This window comes from Bombus bifarius, unplaced genomic scaffold (assembly GCF_011952205.1).
Source record: "Bombus bifarius isolate JDL3187 unplaced genomic scaffold, Bbif_JDL3187 scf7180000008206, whole genome shotgun sequence".
NCBI lineage: Eukaryota > Metazoa > Arthropoda > Insecta > Hymenoptera > Apidae > Bombus > Bombus bifarius.
In genome coordinates, this window is record NW_022884510.1 from 744,824 (window position 1) to 768,549 (window position 23,726).

The following is a 23,726-nucleotide window of genomic DNA, read 5'->3' on the forward strand; positions in this document are numbered from 1 at the left end:
GAAATCGGTTCGATTATACTTGTCAGCTGGTGGATTCCCACCAACAAATTCGTTCCTTTTCTCGTGACGCGTGAATGAACACTGAGACGAGATCGAACACAACGCTGGTAGGTGGATGCTGCAGAATTTCGACGATATTCACCGATCGCACGGCGAACGTTCGCTTTCACTTTCCGACAGTCGACCTTTCGAACCAGGTATTATGTCTACTCTCAATTCTCTACTCCGCTGTTGGCCACCTGTTCCAGAACGAAGAATGCTCGTCGAGTCGATGTGATGTAAACGTCGTAAACACAAGATCGTTCGGTGACGTGGACGTTTCTTGGAAAATTACAGTTGTTGTTACAAGTCTGACAGCAAATTATACATTGGCAACTTAAGTTTGCGAACTTGATATTTTTTCGAGTAACGTTGTTTATCGAAATTATGAAAGTAATAATTTTTCATTGAAATATGTATTCCAAGTTCGAATCGTAACATTTTGCCATACGTTCGGCGATTTTTTAATTTCTCGGTAGGAGTGGATCTCCTTTGATTCAAAATATACGGACAGATTCGAAAGGTCGTAAATTTAGTTGTCACTTCATACATAATTCAACTGGAATTCAATTCGTTATTGGACAAATTACAATACATTCGGTTAAACGTTGGAGAAAGTTCGATCATATTCAGATGAGATTTTGAGTAACCACGCGCTCTTTTTTCGTGTCCCAGTTTCAAGATTCATTCTATATACTCGAATTTTCGATAAGAAATCTCCTTGCCATCGTATCGATCTCTATAGAATCCTCAATTTCTGATTATCAATGGCGACAGACAAAAGTTATTTTTGTTCAGAAGCAAAGTTCGCGCCTGTGTTTTAGTCGTCGACCGTTTATCGATCTGTGTCGATCCATTAAAATCAATTCCAATCTCTCGATAGTTGACAGAACCGATTAGCGACGTCGTTATTCGTGCATAATACTCGACGGCGTTATCGTCTCGCTGTAAAAGCGATAACACTGAATGATCGTTTCAAACGTCTGACGCATGGATTGTGTAAAACGAGTAAATGTATACACTTTGCGTAAAATCGAGAAGCGTACGATGTTTCTGGTCACCTTATCGCAATGTTACGAGATTGTGTAAATACCGGGCTACTCGAATGTTAGCCAAACACTCTCTAATAATCTCTAAATATGTGCAGAAGTTTATTTCACCTACCAATCGGAAATGTTATGTTTTTAAAGATGCTACACCTTACACGAAATATATTGTTATTTCTTAGGAATGTTTAATGTTTTGCTTTTGTTCCATATTAATTATTTTTTCAGTCGTGACAGTTCTTCAAAAGTGTTTTTAGATCGAAATACAAGAATTTTGTATAATCGGTGGTGGAATGATTATATGGATAAAGCGTATGTTTAGCGCGAAATTTTATGATTAATTATCGTTACCAAATCACCATCGTAAATGGTTTAAGACTTTTGCACCGTACATACATATATACGATGTATTTTCTTCGTTCGTTGACAACGGTCGCACTACTCTTTGCGATAGAATCAGAGAACAATAGCGTAATAAGAAAAGATTAGAAAAAAGCTTATTTATCCGATGCTAATTGCCAATCGATAACAAGAGAAAGTAGTTGTACAGATTTGATCTATGTTCTATTCTAAATGTCTGTCGTGATTTCACCGATAAGGAGTTGAGAATATTGGATTAATCGATGAGTGGAAGATTAATAGTTTGTCTTTTGTATTTGCTCAATTTTTTTTGTCGATAAGACGACACACGTATTGACAAAATTCTACTGTTATTATAGAAATTATTTGCTCGCAAATAAATACAAGACGATCTCTTGTCGAGACATATCTATGTGTCTCACGGTCTGAATTTAAAATACGAGAGTAAAACGTTTTCGTCGAAATATGGATCGTTTGAATCTAATTACCGAGTATAGAAAGTTCTAAGAAACTAAAAATATTTCAGTCTCAGTTTTAGTTTGGAGTATTCTAGTGTCGGTTTTATTTGTTAAATATAAAACTGAGAAGAGAGAGATTTGGTAAATATTTGATATATTAACAAATGGGGCTACGTACGTACTGGAAGAATAATTTTCTAAAAGAATAAAAAAAAAGAATTAGAGGCAGTTACGGAATAGTATAAGTTAAACGAGGAAAAATATTGAAAGAAAACAGCGAAATGAGCGAGTATTCGTGTCGCGTGCTGTTCGAAGAATTGTAAATAAAAACGAGAGTGCAGATGCAATGCTGCCTGTTTGACAAACTACAATCTATTGTATATGTATATACAATATTGTATATGTTTGATAAAGGACAACAATGATATTTCTTAATACGATCGACAACGTACTCGGAAATAAAGGTATTCGTATTCGCCAGGTCGATTGCATAATGAAAACATCGTTATCGGTGAGCATAATTTATTAACTACGATCGGGATTAAAAAAATACTTACGAATTGAGAAAAACAAGATAATAATACTCTTGTTAATTCGTTCAACTTTAGAGGTAAACACACGTATTATTCATTCCATTTGGTATTATAATTTCTAACTTGTAATATGCTGGTACACTGGCAGATTTTACTATATATAGATACATACTATATCGTACATATGTAAATTTTTAATTACATCGGTGTTCTATTTCATTCGACATAAAATTCAAATTAACATCCTTTTTTTCCTAGAGGAATGGGGTATTTCAGTAAGGTAGCGCTTCGTAACTTAACTCGCTTTTACCAAAAGTGAAGCAAACGTAGACGCTATTCGTCCATCGCGATTCATATAGCAAAGAAAATTGCTGCACAAAGACAGCATCTACTCGCTCCATGATAAGCACCAAATTTTAACGATATTCATTCATCGCAATACGCGTGACAAAGAAAAGCGTGCAGAGATAATACACGTTTTCAAACTTTTCTCACTCTTATAAATAATAAACCATTGGAGTGCATCTGCACCGAATTCACGATCTACCCTACAAAAAGATCACTATCCAATCACGATCGTCGCCACAAAAAATATATCATCCACATACGTATAATACTCATTACGTAACTTTATGTGTAATGCTTTGCGATTCCTGTCACTGTCATAAACAACAAAGCACGCAAGTACACCTGCACCGAATCCGATCGAGCGAAATCCATTATTCGCAATGTACATCTGAAAAACTGGATTATCCAAAATCGCGTAATACCGATTTCGTAGCTTCGTACGTATACTATTCGCTGGAGAAACAAACCAACTTCGACCGGTACTCACCGTCACGATCCACTAAACAAAGAGAACTAAACTAGCAGCTACACAAAGGTATTACTCACGCGCTCAAACGCTCCAGCTCATGACCACGTTGATCGAACGAGGGATCGAATGCGTAGGTGATCGATGGATCAGCAGAGACAGAGCGGAGACGCGGCTATAACAGCTGGTCTGCACGGCCAGTCTCGCCGCGAACAATTGGCGCGAACACTCTTAAACGCTCTCTCTGAAATATACTCTGAGAGGCAGCGTGGTCGACGTTGTTCGAGGAGGGGAAACGGAAACGATTCTCCACGGCTATTCTCATGGCTCACCGTCTCGCTCCTGTCGTCACGGCCGGCGCGGCGTTTCGCGCTCCGTTTCTCTCTTTCCTTCGCGTATTTCCACCGTGTTGGGGGATTCATACACTCGTTTTACAGTGTTCTGCTTATCTGGCCGGCGTAAAAGCGCGTGGCGAACGTTTCCAGGGGTTTCGAGGGTCGTTTCGAGGCTGCTTGGCTATGCGACCGTGTCTCGAGGTTTCGAGGGGAGACGTTGTGCGACGCAGGGGTAGATATGGTTTTAGGTGGAGGTATATAGAAGCGTGTTAGAGAGGCTGATGGAAATGTTGGGCCGTTGGATGGGATTGATGAAGCGTGAAAGCAAGCTAAGAGCGAATTGAGATGTGCCAAATTGCGCGAGATGAAAGATTGGGTAACCGGTGTCTTTGTACAGAATGCAGGGAAGAATTTCAGGCGAAGTTGCCTCTTCGCTGATTTCGATGCAACTTGATTTTTACGCAAGTTCGTTTGTCCCAATGAAATCTTAGTAAGCCGCTGTTATACGAACTGCAGTCGTATAAATTGTTCGTCCCCTACAAGTTCGAATAAATGGAATTCTACTGTAATTGCTTCGTTTATATTTATGAATAATCAGAAAATTGAAAAAAAACGAATGCCCGGATGCGCGCAACTTTTAAAAAAATAAGAAACTTCCAGAAAGGAGAAAAAATTGAGAAAAGCTTCGATATAAAGCATACTGACAATCGTGCTTTACCACGTGTCGTCGGAAAAAGAGAGATTTATGGAGATTACATCGAAAGTGGCAGTAAGACGAAGGATTTGTTTCTTTTCGTTCGTAATACCTACGTCACTCTTTAACGTTATCTTTTAATAAATACGTCGTTCTTTAATACGATCTCGAAACGCGGTGTTGGAGATTAACGTGTCAAGAATCTAACAGTTCTGCTAGGGGTAGTTTTTTAATAGGACGATGAAGAAATTATGCGAAGTTTTAACGTCAAAAGTCAGAGAAACGAGGTGAATCAAAATCTAAAATGAAAAAAGGACGTGCTCCGCTGTTTCTGGTTCTCCTTGACTTCGATACATCGCTATGTGCCACTTTGTTTAACTATCATTTTTATTCTTGTGTATACTTCGCTAGCTCGAAGAGGATAAACCGTACTATGGACCCTACGTGACTATTCAGCGTTTAATTTTTCTAAAGGAACGTGATAAAAACTTGAAGTTCTTGAAGTAAGATCGTAAAATATAATTTTATTATTCCAAGATTATCTTCGAACGAATACGAGGTTCTAACAATTAGAACGAATCAGTTTCTTCGTCTTTCTGACGCTCGAAGAAAGATCTATTGAAAATAATCAGCATCCATAGAGAAATATCTGTTAAGGCAGCTCTGTCACGAAAGTATTTAGAAATTATTCGTGTCTTTCATCTTTTTCTGTCATGTTTTCCACGTTTGAGTCGAACAGATCGAGTAAAAGTAATCAAATCCAAGAACGGAAGTCTGTTTAAACATTTTTTAATCTTCGTAGACTGGAAGTTTATCAGGATTGCTGGCACTTTTGTTACAAAAGCAACCAAAATTCACTGATTTTCTGTCTTCTCTGGTTTAAATCAACAAGATCGACCGTAGACTACCAAGCCCGATAGTAAAACGCTACTTAAGAATTCTAAACAGCTTCCAAACAGGAAGTTTACCGAGGTCACTAACACTTCTACTACAGTCTAAGAATCGATTATTTGCTTTTGAATTCTTCGATCGAAAAAGGATCAACCGAGAAAACTAGTTTTCATCAGTAGAGCAAAACTTACAAATTCAGAGTTTCCGAACCGGAAGCTTGGATTATTAGGTTCCTGAGAAAATTATTAAAACACCGAAAATTCGTATGCTTTCTTCCATTTTCCCTATTTAAAAGTTCTAAAACATTTTTAAATAGACACATTGGAAGCTTACCGAGATCATCAGCACTTTCGCTACAGAAGCGAATATGATTCAATTATTTTCCCTCATCCTCTCGAGTTTAGATTAAAAAGACCGGTTCTCGTAACTCGGTCACTTTCTTCACCGATCGCTACAAGTTTTTATCATCTTTCAACGATGTCAGTTCTCAGAATTCGTATTATCGTCGTGTCATTCTGTCTTTCACTCCGAAAAGAAATTTTGATTTTTTCAACGATATTCATTTCGAATCATTTCACAAAAATTCTCAGGCAATCTCAGGAAAGAAAATTGCTGCGTAATCTCGCGTTATTAGTTCGATAACCTTGAAATTCTTCAGTTTCTAGGTCACCCGTCATTAGCATAACACGATTACATCTGAACAATTCGATCACCGTACGCCATTTTATCTCAAATCTATCATAAGCGCGAAATGTAAGAAATTTCTCGTAACTTTTCACTATTCTTTAGTATACTGCTTTTTTTTTTTACTGATTTCGACGAGTGATTTGAACGTGTATAGTTGGCGTGCTAGGACAGACTGTCACTTTCATCGATCGACAGTACAGCTAGTTGAGTGCTGGCTTGGAGAAAGTAACGGAATAGCATCGCGTGTTGCGCAATGATTCGTATTACATTGGCTGAAATAATTCCAACGTAATCGGACTGGCTCCAGCTACTATGCGAGTTATTCACTGGTAACCTTGGAATTGGTGGCATTGATAGAGTCGCTGGTAACGCGGATAGATCGACGCTCGAGGAGATTTGTTTGAATGAAATTTGGACGATTTTGATTTAGCCAAATGGAATCAGATTGAGGATGTTTATGGCACTTTCCGTGATGGAAGTATTAAACTGTATTACGATAAACAGGGATACGCTAAACGTATAAAACCGTTCGCACGTTTGCTCTGTACATACACGCAAGGCTCACGAAAGTATTGGAATACTTGCAGACGTCCTTTGCGAGTAAATTATGTGCGTCATGCGAAACGTTGTGAAATTTCATTGACACTGTTGTAATTGTATTAACAAAGTTCGAAAGAAATTGAAAAATGGCCAGACTGAGTGAATTATCGAAGATATAAAATTCCCGGAATAACCTCCTCGTTGTAATGTTTAAAGAGTGAAATAAATCTCTAAATGAAAGCTATATTTCGAGAAGAAAGATGCCCAAGGTAAATGTTTTTACGCCGATCCATGCATTTGTTTAGTTTCCATAAAAGGTTATCTTATAGAAGATTTCTGAAGATCGTCTGAAAACGATCTACCAAAAAGATATTTCATCTTGCAAAACCTGTAACACGAGAAAGGATAGAAATATCACGAACATTCGAATACGTTAACGATCTCTCGTGAGGACGTTTGGTACATTTATTCGTTCGTAAAATTCGTGGAATATTAGTAGTAGTTTGAAAAATCTATTGCCGCGCAACAATCATATATAGACATAACAAACGACAATTTGAAACATTCTCCGTCGTAAAATTGCAAGTCTCGTGCATTCCAGCGGCCTACGTATACACAGTAATTAATGAAAATTGATGACAGCTGGGATCTTATTACGCCCAAGACAGGGCGAAAATAATGAACAGAAGTAGGATTATCATTTAATAAGCATTTATTTCAATTTGTGAAACTAGAGATTTCACAATAAACAAGGAACAAAACGGTAGTATCTATACTAAATTTTCTTTCTTCGTTCATTTATTCGTACATCCCTTCTTTCCCTATTTACACATAAATCCACTGATTTTCGTATCAACTCATACATCCATTTACTTTTTCGTCTACCAAAAAATTCACCCCCAATTCGTGTTTATCCTTTCTCATACCACTAACCAAACAACGTCACCAATCTGCGTAACTTTATCGATACAGAACATTGTGTCGGAACAATTTGTATCTGATTCTAAATTACGATATTCCGTTCAATTACGATTTACAATTTTTTGCGTCTATTTTTTCATTCGTTCGCCAACGCATCCGTTCATTTTTCTATCCGTTCGTCGATCCCATCGTCGAAAAAAGAATAGAAGGAAAGAAAGGTAAAAGATCGATTCGAACGCAAAACAATCGTGTTGCTAATTTAGCGTTCGATGCTTATACTCCTATTTAAAGGGTCATTCACTTCATCACGATGATGAAATCTCGTTAGCCCGATTTTTAGCCAAGCCGTATTGCTGACACGTTCGATCCAAACCATCGTTGGTTCGTCGGATCGAGCATCGAGTTATTTCACGTGCATCGGTTGCATCGAGTGCACGGATCGTTGACAAGAAGCAAGTTTTCCGGAAACGTTTTCGAGGTTGTTTCGGCGAGAATACCTACCGCGATCCATCGAACAGAAACGGCGAGGAGAAGCGCTCTAAGACCTTGCGAATGTGAGTATCGTCTATTTCGTATACTTTCAAAGAACCACCGTACCGGAAACCGGAATCGCGAACGATGCAAAATGTTGCGCGTTTCACGATGGAAACTTGATACTCGATATTTCAGATCGATGGAAAAGATCGATAGTGCTTCGTAACGTGAACGTTGAATTATGAAATATCATCGAGAGATACGATTCTGCTGAAATAAAATGTTTCTATAATTTTATGAAAGAATTTGTATCTTTTTTTTAACGCGATAATCATCTTTAATTGAATATTTCTAATCGTTAGATCCAGATCGACGATCGATATTAATGTTTCAAACGTACTTTCCACTGCGTACTGCTTGATAAACGTGGTACGGAATCGCCGATTTGTAAATAAGAAAATTACCAAAATTATATAACATCGGTGTTATTTGTCGGCATCGATCGCGCGCGAGTTACATAGAAAATTCTTCGACGTGACCTTTTGCTCTCTTTTCACTCAGGTTTGTACGAGTCTCGTCACCATGAATACAGAGTACAAGATCTCTCTTACGAAGCTGGAAAATGTACCAATAACGGACAACCAGTGTTGCATTAACTTAACAACTTCGAAAAGCGGTACGCCGATACCTTGATATTTTCCAATCGTCTTGTTTGTCTATTTATTTTCAATCTGGTACATAGACACGCGTATACGAGACGCTTATCCGATACAGATCTCGATTGTCACATCGCTACATCTCGTATGTTACGTTTCAATTTCAGCAAGTGCGACGGAACATAGTGGAAGTTCGAGCAAATATACGCATTTGAAATTTATGAGACGCCATAGACTAGTGTATCTGGTGCAAAGTCTAATCCTCATACTGATCCTGTCTTTTGCTGGATTCCTGATATATTTGGCTGTTGTTTCAGGTGTGTAAATCTTTGTTCTATTCGTTCACGGCTGGAATTCCAGGTAACCGGAATTAGGGACGCTTTTAATATCGCAACTACGGACGAATCGTAATAAATTTGTCGTTGATAGTTTATAGACTTACTACGCGTTTTTAGGAATTTTTTTTAACGATCTGGTTCACGCAAGAGCATGATGGAGTAAGGAATGCGATTTAAAGAAAAACTTTGATATCAGAGCGAATCATTTATCGCGTTATTAATTCGTTACAAAGCGCAAGATTCGTAATTTACAATGAACCACTTTAGTCGAGAGCACTATGAATTTTTATTACGAATAGCTTCGCCATGCTATGACTTTTCAAAAGGTCGAAATGTTCATTTGACTTGATTAAAACTCTCGAAATGTTTCTCATCTGTCTGATTAACGATATTAAAAGTCATTCTCGAATAATAAACCGTTGAGAAATATCAGCATCGATTTTTCAGAAAAAAATCCTGAGTCATCGATAACCTATAATAATCGAACCTATAGTATTACGAGGTTTCGTATTTAGAAACGTGAATATCGATTTTGCGGAAGAGAAATCCTTGCGTCGGTAATAATCGGATGCAAACTTCACGCGTTCGCACTTTCATTCTGGTTAGCTTTCTAATATTCTACCATTCGAGAACCTATAAAAATATTCACTTAAATCCAATGAAAAATCGTAAATCTCTCTCTTTCTCTCGCTGTACCCTATGTTGACGCAATTCACTGAAATTACCAATTACGAGCCAATTATAGACCACTAAAATCACCAATTCGAACAAACAAATTTTCCGTATTACGCCTACGATAAATAAATAAATAGGACGATATCTTAATTCGCGACAGGCTACATCTACACGGCGCACAAAATACAGAAAACTAACGAACAAGTAAATCTCATAAGAAACAACTGCCCTGCACAACAGAAAACGATAAATGCAGCCCTACAAAGTCTGCATCGATACTTGTACAAGGATCAGCTTGATCAACAAAATCAGTTGCACTCGATAGCACTGATGCGCGAATCTCGTCGGAAACGCGAAGATGCCAATGCGAGTGCCTGTAAGCAGAATATGAAACACTGCAAGGAAGTGATCGATTCGATGTGGAGCATCGTGAGCATCGTGAACAGCAGTGTGCCGCATTTGCAGGCATTTTTCAAAAACTTTTCTACGGAGACGAGTCCTATCAAATCGAAATTCGTCGAGCTGGTCGAATGTCTGCAGTGCAAGAACGACACGACTACGTTAATCGAAGATTCTGATCCGAATACTCGTACGAGCGACGCAGGAACGATGCAGGAACACGCTGATCATAGTCAGATTAAGAACAACGTTGATATCGTAACTAATTTGTTAAACGACGAGAAGCACGACGACGATGAACAGAATTTGAATAGCGATTTCGTGGATGCTGGTACATTGAAAACGACCAAGGTCGAAGAAAACGTACAGAAATCGACTACGGCAAGTTTTAAGGATAGTTTCGGAGGTAATGGAAAGGGGGATTTGAATAGAACGACGAAAGAATTGGAAACGGCTGAGAGAATGTGAGTATCGTTCGACTATTTATGCAAATTCGTGTCTTTGCGAATATCGGTACAGATATTTTTACGAATTTTTCGCTTAAGGAGATGAAATTTAGGTTGAAAATTGTTTTACCTATTGCACGTTGTACAGAGGGCTATACCTTGAATATTTTACGTATTAATTAAATTTCCTCTATTTCCATAATAAACGAATAAATTTATCTCTCCGTATATTCGTAGAAATATTTCTTTTCAAATGTTGATAATTTCGCTGATATTTCTTAGTAAATGGTAATTTTAACATTAGCTCATCCACGACTAGAACGACGGAATATAAAGCGACGAGCGCGTCCACGGAAGTGGATACGATTAATGCAACGACCAACATGTCGACTACGCCGAAGGCGGAAGAAACAACGGTCAGAATCACCGACCAAACGATCGGAAACGATGATACTAAGCGGACCACGGACGTGGCCAAACTAGGCGATGGCGACGTGAGGAAAATTGCGATCAACCCGCTGCATCCTTCGGTGCATCCTCCGAACCAAGGTCACGAGCAGAAGGTAGCGGAAGGGGAAGGTGAAAACGGTAGATGCATAATTTATCACTTCATTCTATGTTCGAATGACGAAAATGTCCCGTCAAATTTGGTTATACCAAGTTGATGCGTATGAATAGCTTTTTTTCTTTTTTCTTTCTATTTCTTTTACCGGTCCAAACACTAACGACGAACGAATTTATTAGAAAACCTAGCGATAACGTAAGAATCTTCGAATCAAAAGTGTCTGATGAAAGTTTTCAATTTCAGCAGGCAAAAATTTCAGCAAACCGGTCTTCCGCGATAACTATGGAAGAATCGTCGTCAAAGGAACCAAAGAAATACCTTCGGGAATGATCCCCACGGCGGAAACGATAAAATCGAGTCAACAGCTAGTACTGACACCAACGATCTCCTGGGTGTCTCATCGAGTCTGTTTCTACAGTCCAAGCGCGAATAACAATCCAACGAAACAATCGGGTCCAGGTGAAACCGTGTATCCAGCATCTTCTCCGGGAGTTTCGTACGCGTATTCGGTGCAACCCGAACGACAAGGTTTCCAGAATCTCGATCAAACGCAAGGTTACGTGCAAGTGCAAACGCCTGCACAAGGATTACCACCGCAACCTGGCCCTGGTAATTTTGGATCATCCAACGGTCAAAGAGTCGGTCCATCGGGCCCTGCGATTCTGAATTTTCCACCTATCCCTGGACATCAAACGTCTGCCAGCGCCCCCGCCAATTCTAACAGCAAAACACCTTATTACTGCACGTATATTCCTGCACCAACGTTCCAGTTTCCGGCTATTCCTGGAGTCTCCGAGTATCAGAGATCTTCCGTCGCGTATGACAAGGAAGAGGAGGAGGGTAATTTTGTTAACGAGAAGAAGGACAACAAGGAATTTCTACATAGTAAGGGCGTGTTTCAAAGATGTAGCAGAACTCTATTTGTTAGAACTAGAATTCAATTCAAGTAATTTGAGAATGAAAGGGTTATGTGCTTGCTAGAAGATGGAATGGAAAGATGCAACGACGAACAGATAAGATTAAATACGATAAATACGATTCTTGAATATGATACAATCGATAAATGGAGGCGGTAAATAATGAAATTCTAATAAATAGAGTTCTACCGCGTGGCTTTAATGATTTCTTGTTTGATTATTGTTTTTGATATTTTATGTGGTAGGATATCCTGACGAGTGTCCTTCCAATACGATTCGATGTAGTGATGGCAGGCGATGTGTATTGAGATCGCAGTGGTGCGACAGTGTGGTGGATTGTTACGACGCTAGCGACGAGAGGACGTGTTCTTGCAGAGATCGAATATCGCTCGAGCGACTTTGCGATGGGTATTTCGATTGTCCGCATGGGGAAGACGAGTTGGGATGTTTCGGTGAGAATAAATTTTTGTTTTTTAATACGAGAAGTTGAAAATTTGTTAGCCTGGAAATTCCGAGGTTCTGGAAATTAAACGTCCGTAACTCCGTAAGCTTAGAACTGAAAACTTTTCGCTCTCTGGAACTGTAGAACTTAGGTACTTGAGAATTTTCGAACTTCGAAGGTCAAGAATCTGGTACTCTAGATTTTTTATTTGAAACTTTACAACTTAAGAATGCGGATCTTTAGAATTTAAGAGCTCCGAAATACAGGAACTGCGAGATATTAATTTTTAACTTTAAAACTCCCGAAACTCGAGTGCTCTGGTGCTCTGGAATTCCACTACTCTGGTTCTACTTCTATTTCGGCGCTCTAAAATCTTAGGATTCTAGAATTCGAAGACTATTTATCATTTTGTCATCGTTCCACAATTTGAAGATCCTCGTATTAATTTGACGCTAATGTTGATATGCTGTACCTCTTATGCGCGTGCAACAGAACTCTGTTTCATCGATGGAGTAACATATACATCGAAGTTCTTGTCGATTATCCGGTATAAAATATAAGATATCTCTCGTTGTAGCGTGTGATCGATATAAGCACTGACGAGTAGTGTCAGTATGTAAATATCAAACGCGAGATATTGAAATTTCACATAAAATCAGTTTACATCTTAGTCTCGATACGAACGTGAATATTTTGCACGAGATGGCACCAGATACTGCGATTTTATTTTCCAATTGGAACTATTTTATCCGTGGAAGGAAGATCCTGTTTTACTAACTCGTAACGTAAAATTCTTATGTTCTGCTATCTTAAGTACGCCGTTACGCTTTTCAGGTTGTCCAAAAAATTCATTTAGCTGCAACGATTGGCAAAACCCATATACCTCTGATACTTGTGTACCGCTTTCCCAACGATGCGACGGAAGACGGCAATGCGCTAGCGGGAAAGACGAAACGGACTGCAATATTCTCACTCCCTCGTACATCGAAGGAAAAAATGTAAATCACGAATGCAATTTCTCCTATCATTCACGAATATTATCAATCGCGCGTTATCTTATGTATTAGATATCGTGTTTTGTACGTACATACACTGGGTACGCTTTATAATACGTTGTTAAACATACACACATATTTTTTAGTTATTCACGATCGGCTACACCGAAGGATATCTTCATAAGAACTACAAGGGCCAATGGTACCCCGTGTGCCCACCGATCGACGCATGGGCCAAGGATGCCTGCATCTCTGAAATTGGCACGCAAATCAAGTAGGATAAAACTTAAGAATTCGAAAATTTATAATATTCTAGAGGTCTAACACCTTGGAACAGTAAAATTCTAGAACCACTCTGTACTCTAAAACTGTGAAACTCGAGAACTCTGGGCCTTCGGATCTCTAGAACTTTAGAAATCCAAAACTAAACGATTCAGAAACTTTAGAATTCTAAAGATCTAAAAGTAAATATTCGAGAGGTGTAAAACTGGAAAGCCAAAACTAAAGGTTGGAGAAGTTTAGAACTCTGAAATTCCAAAACTCCAGAACTCTGATCGTAGAACTGTAGAACTTTAGAACGTCGGAACTTCGTAGAACTCTGGAACTCTAGAACTCGTAGGGTTCTGGAGTCGAGTAGAATTCCGTTTATCTGGACGTTTTAATTAGTACGAACTCCGGCTATTTGAACTATTCATCCCTGAACGAATCTGGGCTTAACTGCAATTCGTTTTAATTTTCACACGACATTTTTAGATGGTTACTCGTCTTAAGAGATATTGCGTTACTAATAATCTTGATTTTTTTTTTTCAAATTTTATTACAGGAAAGCTCCCGAAATAAAAGTGCATTCCGTGCCAGGCAACGCGTATCACGGCCCCTATCTAACACGAGTGAACAACCAAACGAAATTAATTCCCTCGTGCATGAACACAGCGATTTTCGTACGTTGTCCGCGATTCTCGTGCGGAACTACCGTGTTTTCCCACGAGGATTCTCTACGACCGCACATACTGGAAAAAGAGGACCGAGCTCCTTTACAGATGTACGATGCAATTATGTTTCCATCTGACGATGATACTTACATCGAATACGAGGATATAAGACATAATGAAAATAAGAAAATTGTGTTGCCATCGGACGATGACAATATAGATCCAGGAGATAACGAAAGTAAGAAGATAGACAGAAAGCAGGACGATATAGTTGGTTCGCAATTGCGCGTCGTAGGTGGTCGTGCGAGTCATCCGAAAGCCTGGCCGTTTCTGGTGGCCATTTACAAGGATGGCGTTTTTTATTGTGGCGGTACTATTCTGAACGAACTTTGGGTGCTTACAGCTGCTCACTGTCTCGAAGGGTACAGGCATTAAAAATAGATTTTCGACGAATGCTTGACAATTTTTGGACGATTATCATTGACAGTAGACGAAAAAAATGATTAAAAGTATGGCAGCATATGATAATAAATTCACGCGACTCAAGTAGCAATTGTAATTTGTGTACATGTATCTGCATATTGTTTCTATATATTTTAATGTAGAGATGCAGAAACATGTCATTTTATAAGAATAAGTTCGTAGTCGTCTGGAATATGTCTGTGAGAAACAGCTTTTTGTCACGATATTTGACTTTCTCGATGAATTTGTTTTTATTTTCGTCTACTTAAGATTAAATTATATAAAAACGTATTGCATTCTTTAGCAGCGTCGTTTGTATGTGTCGATGTATCATTTTATTCGTAAATTCGGTACCTTCCATTTGCGAATCATTCCAAAAATTGACGTGGCGTACGATCAAACGATAGAAATATTTCGAAAAACGTTGAGGAAGCTATTCATTCACGATGTGACTATTAAATTTGTAAACAGCTACGTAGGCCAATATTTCGAGGTCCAAGCGGGAATACTTCGTCAAAATTCTTTCTCGCCGATGTCACAATCCAGAAAAGCACGGTACACGGTGATGTATTCGCAATACAACGCTAGACATCTGCAGAACGACATTGGTATGATTATGTTGGACGATCCTCTGCGTTTCAATCGATGGGTGCGACCAGTTTGTCTTCCTGGCCCGAATCTCCTAGGACCCATGTGGAGAAACAAACCAGAACCTAATACAACTTGTATAGCGATTGGTTGGGGTACTACTGCAGAATATGGATTAAATCGTAAGACATTTCCTTTCGGTCTAAATTTCATAAATTTCCTCTAAATTGCACAAATGTGTACGATTCACTGATGAACAAACTATACTAAATTTAACGAACTTCGTCCAATGATAAGCTGTATCAAAGTTAATGACAAGCTTTTCAAAAAAAAAATGTAATGAATTTGATTTAGCGACTATATCAATTTTAATAAATTCGCTTTGGTAACAAGACAAATCTAACGAAGTTGATATAATTCTTGGATTTTCCAGCCGATCATCTGAGGGAAGTAGAAGTTCCGATATTAGCAAGTTGTAAGTACGAAGAAGACCAGAACGACGCTTCCATTTGTGCTGGATATCTTCGCGGAGGTCGTGATGCTTGTCAAGGAGACAGTGGTGGTCCTTTATTATGCAGGTATATAATTATCCAATTAATGAAAAAATCACCTTTTCTATTGGCAAGGATAACTAAGATATTAAGAGACCAACGATAAACAAAATGATTATTTCTCTGAAGATAATGTAGCTTTTAATTAACAAATCCACCGATCGATGTTTCCAAAAATACAATTTTTTTTTTATTTATTCGTCCTACTGATCTTTCCTTTGTGAATTGCTTATGTATACACCTTCGCTGTGTATACATTTCTAACGTTGTTGAATCACCATTTTTCTCGTAAAAGGGTTTCTAATTATTGCTTTGGAATTCATGGCGTCGATTGCTGCGCTCCATCGTTGAAGTATTCAACCATATAATGTTAGGAAATTATTATTCGAGAGAGTCTAGCTAGCGTAATTCAGAGTTTAGTCTATAATTTGGTTAATTCGTGTCATTCATTCGTAGAAATCCGTACTCGACATCGCAGTGGTACGTGGCAGGCGTAGTTAGTCACGGGCAAGGCTGCGCTCGACCGAATGAACCGGGAACCTATGCGAGAGTCAGCTATTTCCTAAGTTGGATTAAAGAAATTTCCAGTGAGTCGTATCTCTGGCATTTTTATTTTCTTGTTCGAATTCACGCAAAACGAGTAGCAAAGAACAAATAAAGCCGATAGAACAAGTAGAACCAGTGGAACAAGAGTAGAACAAATAGAAAATTAAGAAATATTACATTTTCGTGTGCTGCTATATTTATGCTTAATATTTAGATGGTCGAGGTGTGCCCCCTCTAAGGCGCACTCCTTTGGAAAGATGTCCAGGATTCAGTTGCGACGGAGGCCTAGGCAAATGTTTACCGATCGAAGCGCGTTGCAATCGAATAGTCGATTGTTTGAACGGCGAAGACGAAGTCAATTGTAGCCATTCTTCTCTTTACATGCAGATGGAGAACACCACTCACGATTTCGAGCCTATACTATCAACGCCAAGTATAGATAATTTTATGATGTCTAGCGAGATCGTTACCACTGGTAGGTTTTCCACAATTTCTTATAGTAATTTGTTTCGTCATGATAATTTTAACTCTAATAAATCGGGATTATATTCAAGGTTTAATTTTGATAACGCATTTCCACTTCTATTAAAAACGTAATAACAAGTTTTTCATTCTAACAGCATTCGTATGTAAATTATGTTTAGAGTTCACAATATCTTACGATACAATAAACAATGCGACCGAGGAATCCGTGTTTACGCAGCATGACTCGGAATCCGAGGGTGACGATATCTCGACTTCGACAACTTCTACTATTGTTTACACTGAACCTGTTTTGCCATTAACACCGAAAACATTTCCTACGGTATTCACTTGTACAAGGTACTTTTGTTTTAATTAAAATATTCAACACGAAACGCGTTAGTCGACGGATATATTTATTTCAGCAATTTCGACATATTATCGTATTTGTACAATTCACAGGTTGCTTCAAACTATTCCAATTGAGAAAAGATGTGACAGAGTGGTGGATTGCGAAGACAGTAGCGACGAAATGAATTGCACTTGTAAGAACTATTTGCAGAATCTAAAAAGAAGTGCTATATGCGACGGTTACGTAGATTGCGATGATTTAACGGACGAACAGGACTGCGGTAACTAATTATTCAACTGTCCTGTACCTTTTTAATTATACCGTTAAAAAGGAAAGAATTATACAGTATAGAATAATTGTACAATTAAGTATAACTAATGCTTTATTTATTCTATAGAAATTTGTGCCGAGAATGAATTTTTGTGCAAGACGAGTAAAACCTGCGTCTCGATGGCGAAAAGGTGCGATGGAAACTTCGATTGCATGTTTAAGGAGGATGAGCTCGACTGCTGTGAGTCATTTTTAATTTACCAAATTTTTAAGATAAAACTTCTTTGTGTATTCGATATACATTTTATACGTATACACTGTTTTATACATTTTTATACAAAAATATATTACTACAGTTTAAAGTTTTATCTATCTTCTTTCTTACAGTCACGTTGACCGATGGTCAACGTATATATCTCGATGGTGATAGAAGACCATTTTTAAACGTACAAGGAATTCTGACTAGATACATCGAGGGAAAATGGCAACCAATTTGCCATCGTCCCAGAATGCACAAAAACCAATCTACTGCCTCGATCATTGGACAAAATATGTGCGAATACTTTGGTCTTGCGTAAGTATATTTTCAACTGTACGAATTTTTAATCAGTTTATATTCCACGCTTGAATTTGATTTGTCGATTATCCTCGAACCCTGCACACGGTATCTACGTAACGTAGTACCAGAATAGCGTGGAAAGGAGCGTTTAGATAATCGATATTATCGTCAGTACTATTGTCAATATTACTGTCAATAGCCAGGATCCTCGTCGATATAATGACAATATATATATTGTCAATACAATGTCGAGAACCCTTAATATCTGCAATAGTATCTACAATAATATTGATCGTCTAAACGGTCCCGAAGGTTCCTATGAATCAAACGGTTTCCATAAGGTTTCAAATACACAACTTCAAATTCCATCGCTTGTGCTGTTCGCTGATTCAACATCCTTAAAGACACAGCTAAAGTTCGATGCTTGATATTCCACAACAAATCCAATAATCTTTCATTCTTCAAGAATGAAAATTCTTCCGATACGAAGAAAGAGGAGGAAGAAATAGGAGTAAAGATTCCGAGACTTATTTAGTTATTTATTTTTCGTTGAAAGAAACGTTCGGTCGTCCAAGTCCATCGTCGTGAAAAATTCGCAACTGGAAAAGATAGAGTGGCGCAAAGGGGACTCCACGTACCAAGAGAACTCATCAGCGGCCTCTCTGAACGAAAAGGACGAAACATGTTTGGGACTTTACATTCACTGTGCAGCGATACCAAGCGGCAGTATGTACGCTCACTTGGCGATCGACGATAGAACCGGAAACCGCGACTACCTGTGGCCCTGGTTGGCTGCCATCTTTGTCGACGGACGCTACCGTTGCATGGCGCTGCTCTTGGACTCGAACTGGTTACTGTCCGCCGCGAAATGTCTCGAGAACGTCAGGTAATCGAAGCTATTTCGACTATTCAAACGTTTAAAAACTCTACAAATTCGAAGCTTCAAAGAATTTCGAGCGGATCCTATTTGGTTCGAAGAATCGCAGGTTTCAAAAAATTTTACGTGAGTTTCGTACAATTGTGAATTTTATGGATTTTTGAATCGATTAGTATTCGCTGAAAAACATTTAATCGTCTAATCCTTTTTGCATCGAGGAATTTCATGTGAAGTTTGCATAATTCCAGCGCAAAATTTTACTCGTTACTTTGCTACGCGACGAAAGGTTTGGAAAGATTGAAAAATTTGAAGCCTGAAAGTACTTTACGTGGAATCTATCTGGTTTGAGTTTTCATGTTTGAATCATAATATAGAATCACAGAAATTTTTCTTTCCAAGGGTTTTTGACAAATGTCAAAATGTTTGTCTCCGAGATATTAAAAAATATGCTTTGTTCGTTTGATATTACTTTAAATTTGCGACTGTAACATTAACATACTGGTTTTTAACGAACGACATTTGCAAATTATTTCCAGGTTGAATACAAGTTATGTAGCAGCCGTACTCGGTTATGGTCGATTATTCCGTCAGATAAACGGTCCTCATCAACAGGTATCGACCATCGATGAGGTGCATTATGTGAATAACTCGGTGTCGATTTTATTGCACTTGAAAGATCGAGCCCACTTCGGTCGTCACGTGCAACCATTGTTCGTCAACAAAACGTAATTACAACAAACTAAATTTGCCAAAATTCGTCGAATCGTTTATAAATATTTATCGAATATCTACAGGATTTATCTACCAGGAGCGATGGACACTTGCATAGCTGTTGGAACGAACGAAGCTTACGAGATAAAGTCTGTTTTCTTGAAAATTATTTTTGAGAATTGCCCAAGTTGTCAACGATGCTTCGTGAATATCTCTAATTCCGAATGTTCGGTAAATCCTATTTTGTTAAAAAATTTTATCAATTTATTCACTAACAAACAAATATGAACGATTTTTGAAAATAAATCCTTGTCGATTTTATAACGTTTTATTCGTATTAAAAAACGATTGTACCAGTATCATTCGTCGTTCTTCAGGAAAGTGAGACATCGAGGTGGAGTGGCATAATATTCTGTCGTGGCAGAAAGGGATGGTATCCTGCCTCCGTTTTCCAAGATAACAGAGGAATTTGTAATTTCAAAAATGCGCAAAATATGACGAGTATCGAACACGTAAATCCCTATCTGATGGAAGTAATCGGTAAATGTGTATTCTACTTTAATACTACTAACGCTACCAATCTAAAATTCTACTCTATAAACCTATAAAACTATACAAATTATCCATACTGAATTCGTATTAAAATTACATTGCGTCGTACTAAATTTTATATTAAATATATTAAATTATATGTAAATTTAATTAGATAATCCAAGACAGTCGGTGGAACCAATTTGTACGGGTTTTCGATGCAACATTGGACAGTGTATTCCGCAAAACCGGGTTTGCGATGGTATTCCGGATTGTCGTGGAGAAGAAGACGAGGACGCGAGATATTGCAAAGAATTTCAAGAAAATTGTGAAAATAGCGTGGACAGCTGCAGTAAGTGCTACGATAATTTGAATATTTCTAGGAATTTTAAATTTTTGAGTCTCTTAACTGTACAATAATTAGACTATTATATACATCGATTGTTCGATACTTGCATTCATTTATATTCATTGAATCTATATGTTTGCGTAGAATAAACATGTTTGCTTCTAAATTTGCATTAAGACTGGCGAATAAATTTGTAATGCTAGAAATTTTACTTGGATTTCAAAAACTAGAGAAAATATCCAACTAAAATTCAAATATTAAGAAAAAAACAATGCATGAAAAAATAATTTCTTCGTATTACATAAAGAATGATTAAAAGACGTATATATTTTAAATGTTAAGACTGCATGAAGACACAGCTTCGCTGTAGAAATGGCAAATGCGTCGACAAAAGTGCGTTTTGCGATGGAAAAATCGATTGCTACGATGGATCCGATGAACCTACGATATGTACCTGCGCGGAATATCTGAAATTAACATCGCCAGAGCGATTGTGTGACGGCGTACGACACTGTCTGGATAAAACTGACGAATCACCGGAAATGTGTTCTTGCAAAGATTTCAGCTTCAAATGCAAAACGTAAGAATTTCTTCGCAACTCGACATTTTTATAAAATTTCAATTATTAAGCGACAACTAACGAAGCAGAGCTGTAACAATAACGTCGGTATGTTTGTTCAGATTTTATAAACGTAGCCCTATAATATAACCAAGAAATCCATACACGAAAGCTATTATATTTTCTGAATCTCAGTTACGAGATAACAATAAACGCTGTAATAAACACTTAGAAATAAACGCAATTATAGAGAGTTGATAATGGTTTTCTCTGTCGATAGAACAAGCGAAAACGACACCTGCATAGCGCAAGATTTTATTTGCGATGGGGTGAAAGATTGTCCTAACGGCGACGACGAAGCAACGTGTAGAATGTTGAAGCTACATTCAAACGACAGGTATTTATAATTCTTATTTAATATCTTTAATTGTCTAGTCTTTAAAAATTCACCCATTTCACAGATGTATTTTTAAATCTGATTGATTTTTCCTTCAAAAATGTCTTTCTCTTTAATTCTCGTATATTCAATTCGTCTTGGCATTCGATTTACGAATTATGCGATTATTTCATAAACGAAGGATCCGACATTAAATCCTACACTTGTAGTAAATTTTCAATTTTCCATTTTAACGATAGCTCTGGAGAAGTGATTCGTCGAAGTTACGGCGTGTGGTATACGGAATGTTTCCCAAGTCCTACCATGGACGAAGAAGACTTAACGAGTTTGTGCAAATCGATGGGATATTCTTCAGGAATCGTCAACAACGATACCGTGGTCACAGACGAGATTATGGTTCCCAAAAGAGACGAGTTTTACGCAGTGAAGATGAACGAGATGTCGTGGATGTTTTTAAGAAACGATAAGCCACTGATAACTTTGGAAAAATCCAACGAAACCTGTTACCGTACGTTTGTCACCTGTTCCTAAAGTTTGCCAAACTTTAACGTACTACCTGATTCTTTTTATAAATCAAACGTTATCTTCACATATCAAAATAATTTAGGTAATGTTGTAAAACTTCGTATTTATTTCGTAATTTATTTAAAAGTGTCATTGTATTTATTGTAAAATAGAAATGAAAAGATAATGTTATAAAATTTTGCTATTTTAAATAAAAGTAAATGTAAATGAGTCTTTTAAATATTACGTTATAATTAGAGCACTAAAGTGTATAAAACCGAAGACGTTGAATAATGGATAGAATGGATAGATAAGATAGAACTCTGTATCATTTATTTGTGAGAATTAAAAAATTTATTTGTGGATAAAACTTGAAAAGATAATTGAAAAGAAAATTGGGGACGAAGGTTCGTTAGATTTCCCTGTTTCTGAGTTTATGTTAATTTCTTGGATTTTAAGTTATCGATCGTCCAATTTATAGTAACGTTCGATACGAATAACACGCGATTCTTTATCGTTCGACTTTAAAATACAAATTTTTTATGACAGCGTATCTCTTTGACTATGAAAATTCACCAACCAATTTTCTATCGTAAAAAAATCCTTACCAGCATCCTACGTGTCCCATGATCCATCGATTCCTCGTCCAACGATCGTAGAGAACTCGAAGCCTGGTCGCAATTACGCAAGCGTCTTCTGTCGAGATGAAAGAAGAAAGGCAGAATTAAAAAAAAGAAAGAAGGCAGCGCTGCGTGAAGACAAAAGTATCGAATAAGGTTGGCTGTAGCAAGGAGGGGATGGGACATGCGAAGGGGAGTATGGAATGCCACAAATGGGGTCGCAGCCGTTGAAGGCAAACGACTGCGCCCTGGCGAAGTGCCTTCGACGACGGAAAACGCTTGTCCATTCACATTCTACGGCTGACTAATTCGTACGGTTGTCAGGAACGTGATCCATACCGTGATTCCTGCGATCTGACGTTACATCGTCAGTATGACACCGTAACCATAGTTGTTTAACTCTTTTACAACTACTGACCCATGTACGTAAAAGGTGAAGAAGTCAGAGCACATAAAGAGGGTAACAATTAACTGTCTTTCATGATGTGGATAAATATAATTGTAACTATATATACACAACGTTATTGACCTAGAATATTGCTATAATTACGTACACATATTGTACTACCACACGTAAGTGTCGCGTGAATCACGTTACGAGTATCAAATACGCTTTAGTCGATTTACAACAACGGTACACGGATGTCAGTAAGATGTATGAAGTAATAAGAAAGTAACGGTTAAAAGCGATACCTGTCGTCATTCGATAGAATCTCCAAGTAGTAACTTTTTATTATTTGTCGAAATATCGAACGACGGTATATTAAAGCTTGAAACTCGATTCATCGTATCCGTAGATTTTAAACATAGTTGCACGAATTGGGCAAATAACTACAAAGTTAAGAAATAATAGCAACTCGTAACGATAGCCAAATAGATAAAAACAATATCAACGACGAGAAAACTGGAAGATACTAGTGCGAGAGAAAAGTAGAAATTAAAAGTATAAAAGGTCGTCGGAAAAACGATCTGAGAGAAGACGCCTTAAAGTACAAGGAACTGAAACAACGAGAACAAGGAAGTAGAAGAAAACCACGATAATCGGTTGGATGCTTAAAAACCACCCTCCATCCGCGTTCTCTTCTCCACCACGCGCACCTAACCGTGCATCTCATATACCCGTATGAAAATCAGGCATCGCATGCTTGAAAACAAACGTAGAAATGTATCAAAAGGAAGCTGTTCGTTCCGACATCGTTTAAAATCGTAGGTACGTACGTTTCAACCGATG

At 37.9% G+C, this 23,726-nt stretch overlaps 2 protein-coding genes across 2 annotated transcripts in view; one reads left to right on the plus strand and one right to left on the minus strand.

Moving 5' to 3' along the window:
• LOC117210548 (neutral ceramidase) overlaps nucleotides 1-3,492 on the minus strand; it is a 45,519-nt gene extending 42,027 nt beyond the window's left edge. The window contains exon 1 of the mRNA XM_033453678.1: nucleotides 3,331-3,492. The gene's annotated coding sequence lies outside the window, so the exon portion shown is untranslated. The remainder of the gene's footprint in view (nucleotides 1-3,330) is intronic.
• A 4,336-nt stretch (nucleotides 3,493-7,828) lies between these two features.
• Nucleotides 7,829-22,228, plus strand: LOC117210576 (serine protease nudel-like). Its single transcript, XM_033453724.1, has 26 exons — nucleotides 7,829-7,872; nucleotides 8,354-8,468; nucleotides 8,616-8,765; nucleotides 9,622-10,324; nucleotides 10,626-10,894; nucleotides 11,115-11,756; nucleotides 12,034-12,240; nucleotides 13,065-13,228; nucleotides 13,372-13,499; nucleotides 14,049-14,579; nucleotides 15,091-15,389; nucleotides 15,641-15,785; nucleotides 16,215-16,345; nucleotides 16,519-16,779; nucleotides 16,949-17,126; nucleotides 17,229-17,398; nucleotides 17,516-17,629; nucleotides 17,776-17,962; nucleotides 18,504-18,833; nucleotides 19,361-19,549; nucleotides 19,619-19,766; nucleotides 19,913-20,075; nucleotides 20,242-20,418; nucleotides 20,758-20,995; nucleotides 21,255-21,371; nucleotides 21,611-22,228. The coding sequence occupies exons 2-26, from the start codon at nucleotides 8,375-8,377 to the stop codon at nucleotides 21,900-21,902; spliced, it is 6,027 nt and encodes a 2,008-aa protein (XP_033309615.1). The 5' UTR covers nucleotides 7,829-7,872; nucleotides 8,354-8,374; the 3' UTR covers nucleotides 21,903-22,228.
• Nucleotides 22,229-23,726: the final 1,498 nt, after the last annotated feature.

Excerpts from the sequence above, each read along its gene's own strand:
- LOC117210576 (XM_033453724.1), top strand. The coding sequence starts at position 8,375 with ATGAATACAGAGTACAAGATCTCTCTTACGAAGCTGGAAAATGTACCA. Across the intron at positions 8,766-9,621 it reads ATATTTGGCTGTTGTTTCAG|GCTACATCTACACGGCGCAC; the intron begins GTGTGTAAATCT and ends AATTCGCGACAG. Across the intron at positions 20,419-20,757 it reads AAATAGCGTGGACAGCTGCA|ACTGCATGAAGACACAGCTT; the intron begins GTAAGTGCTACG and ends TTAAATGTTAAG.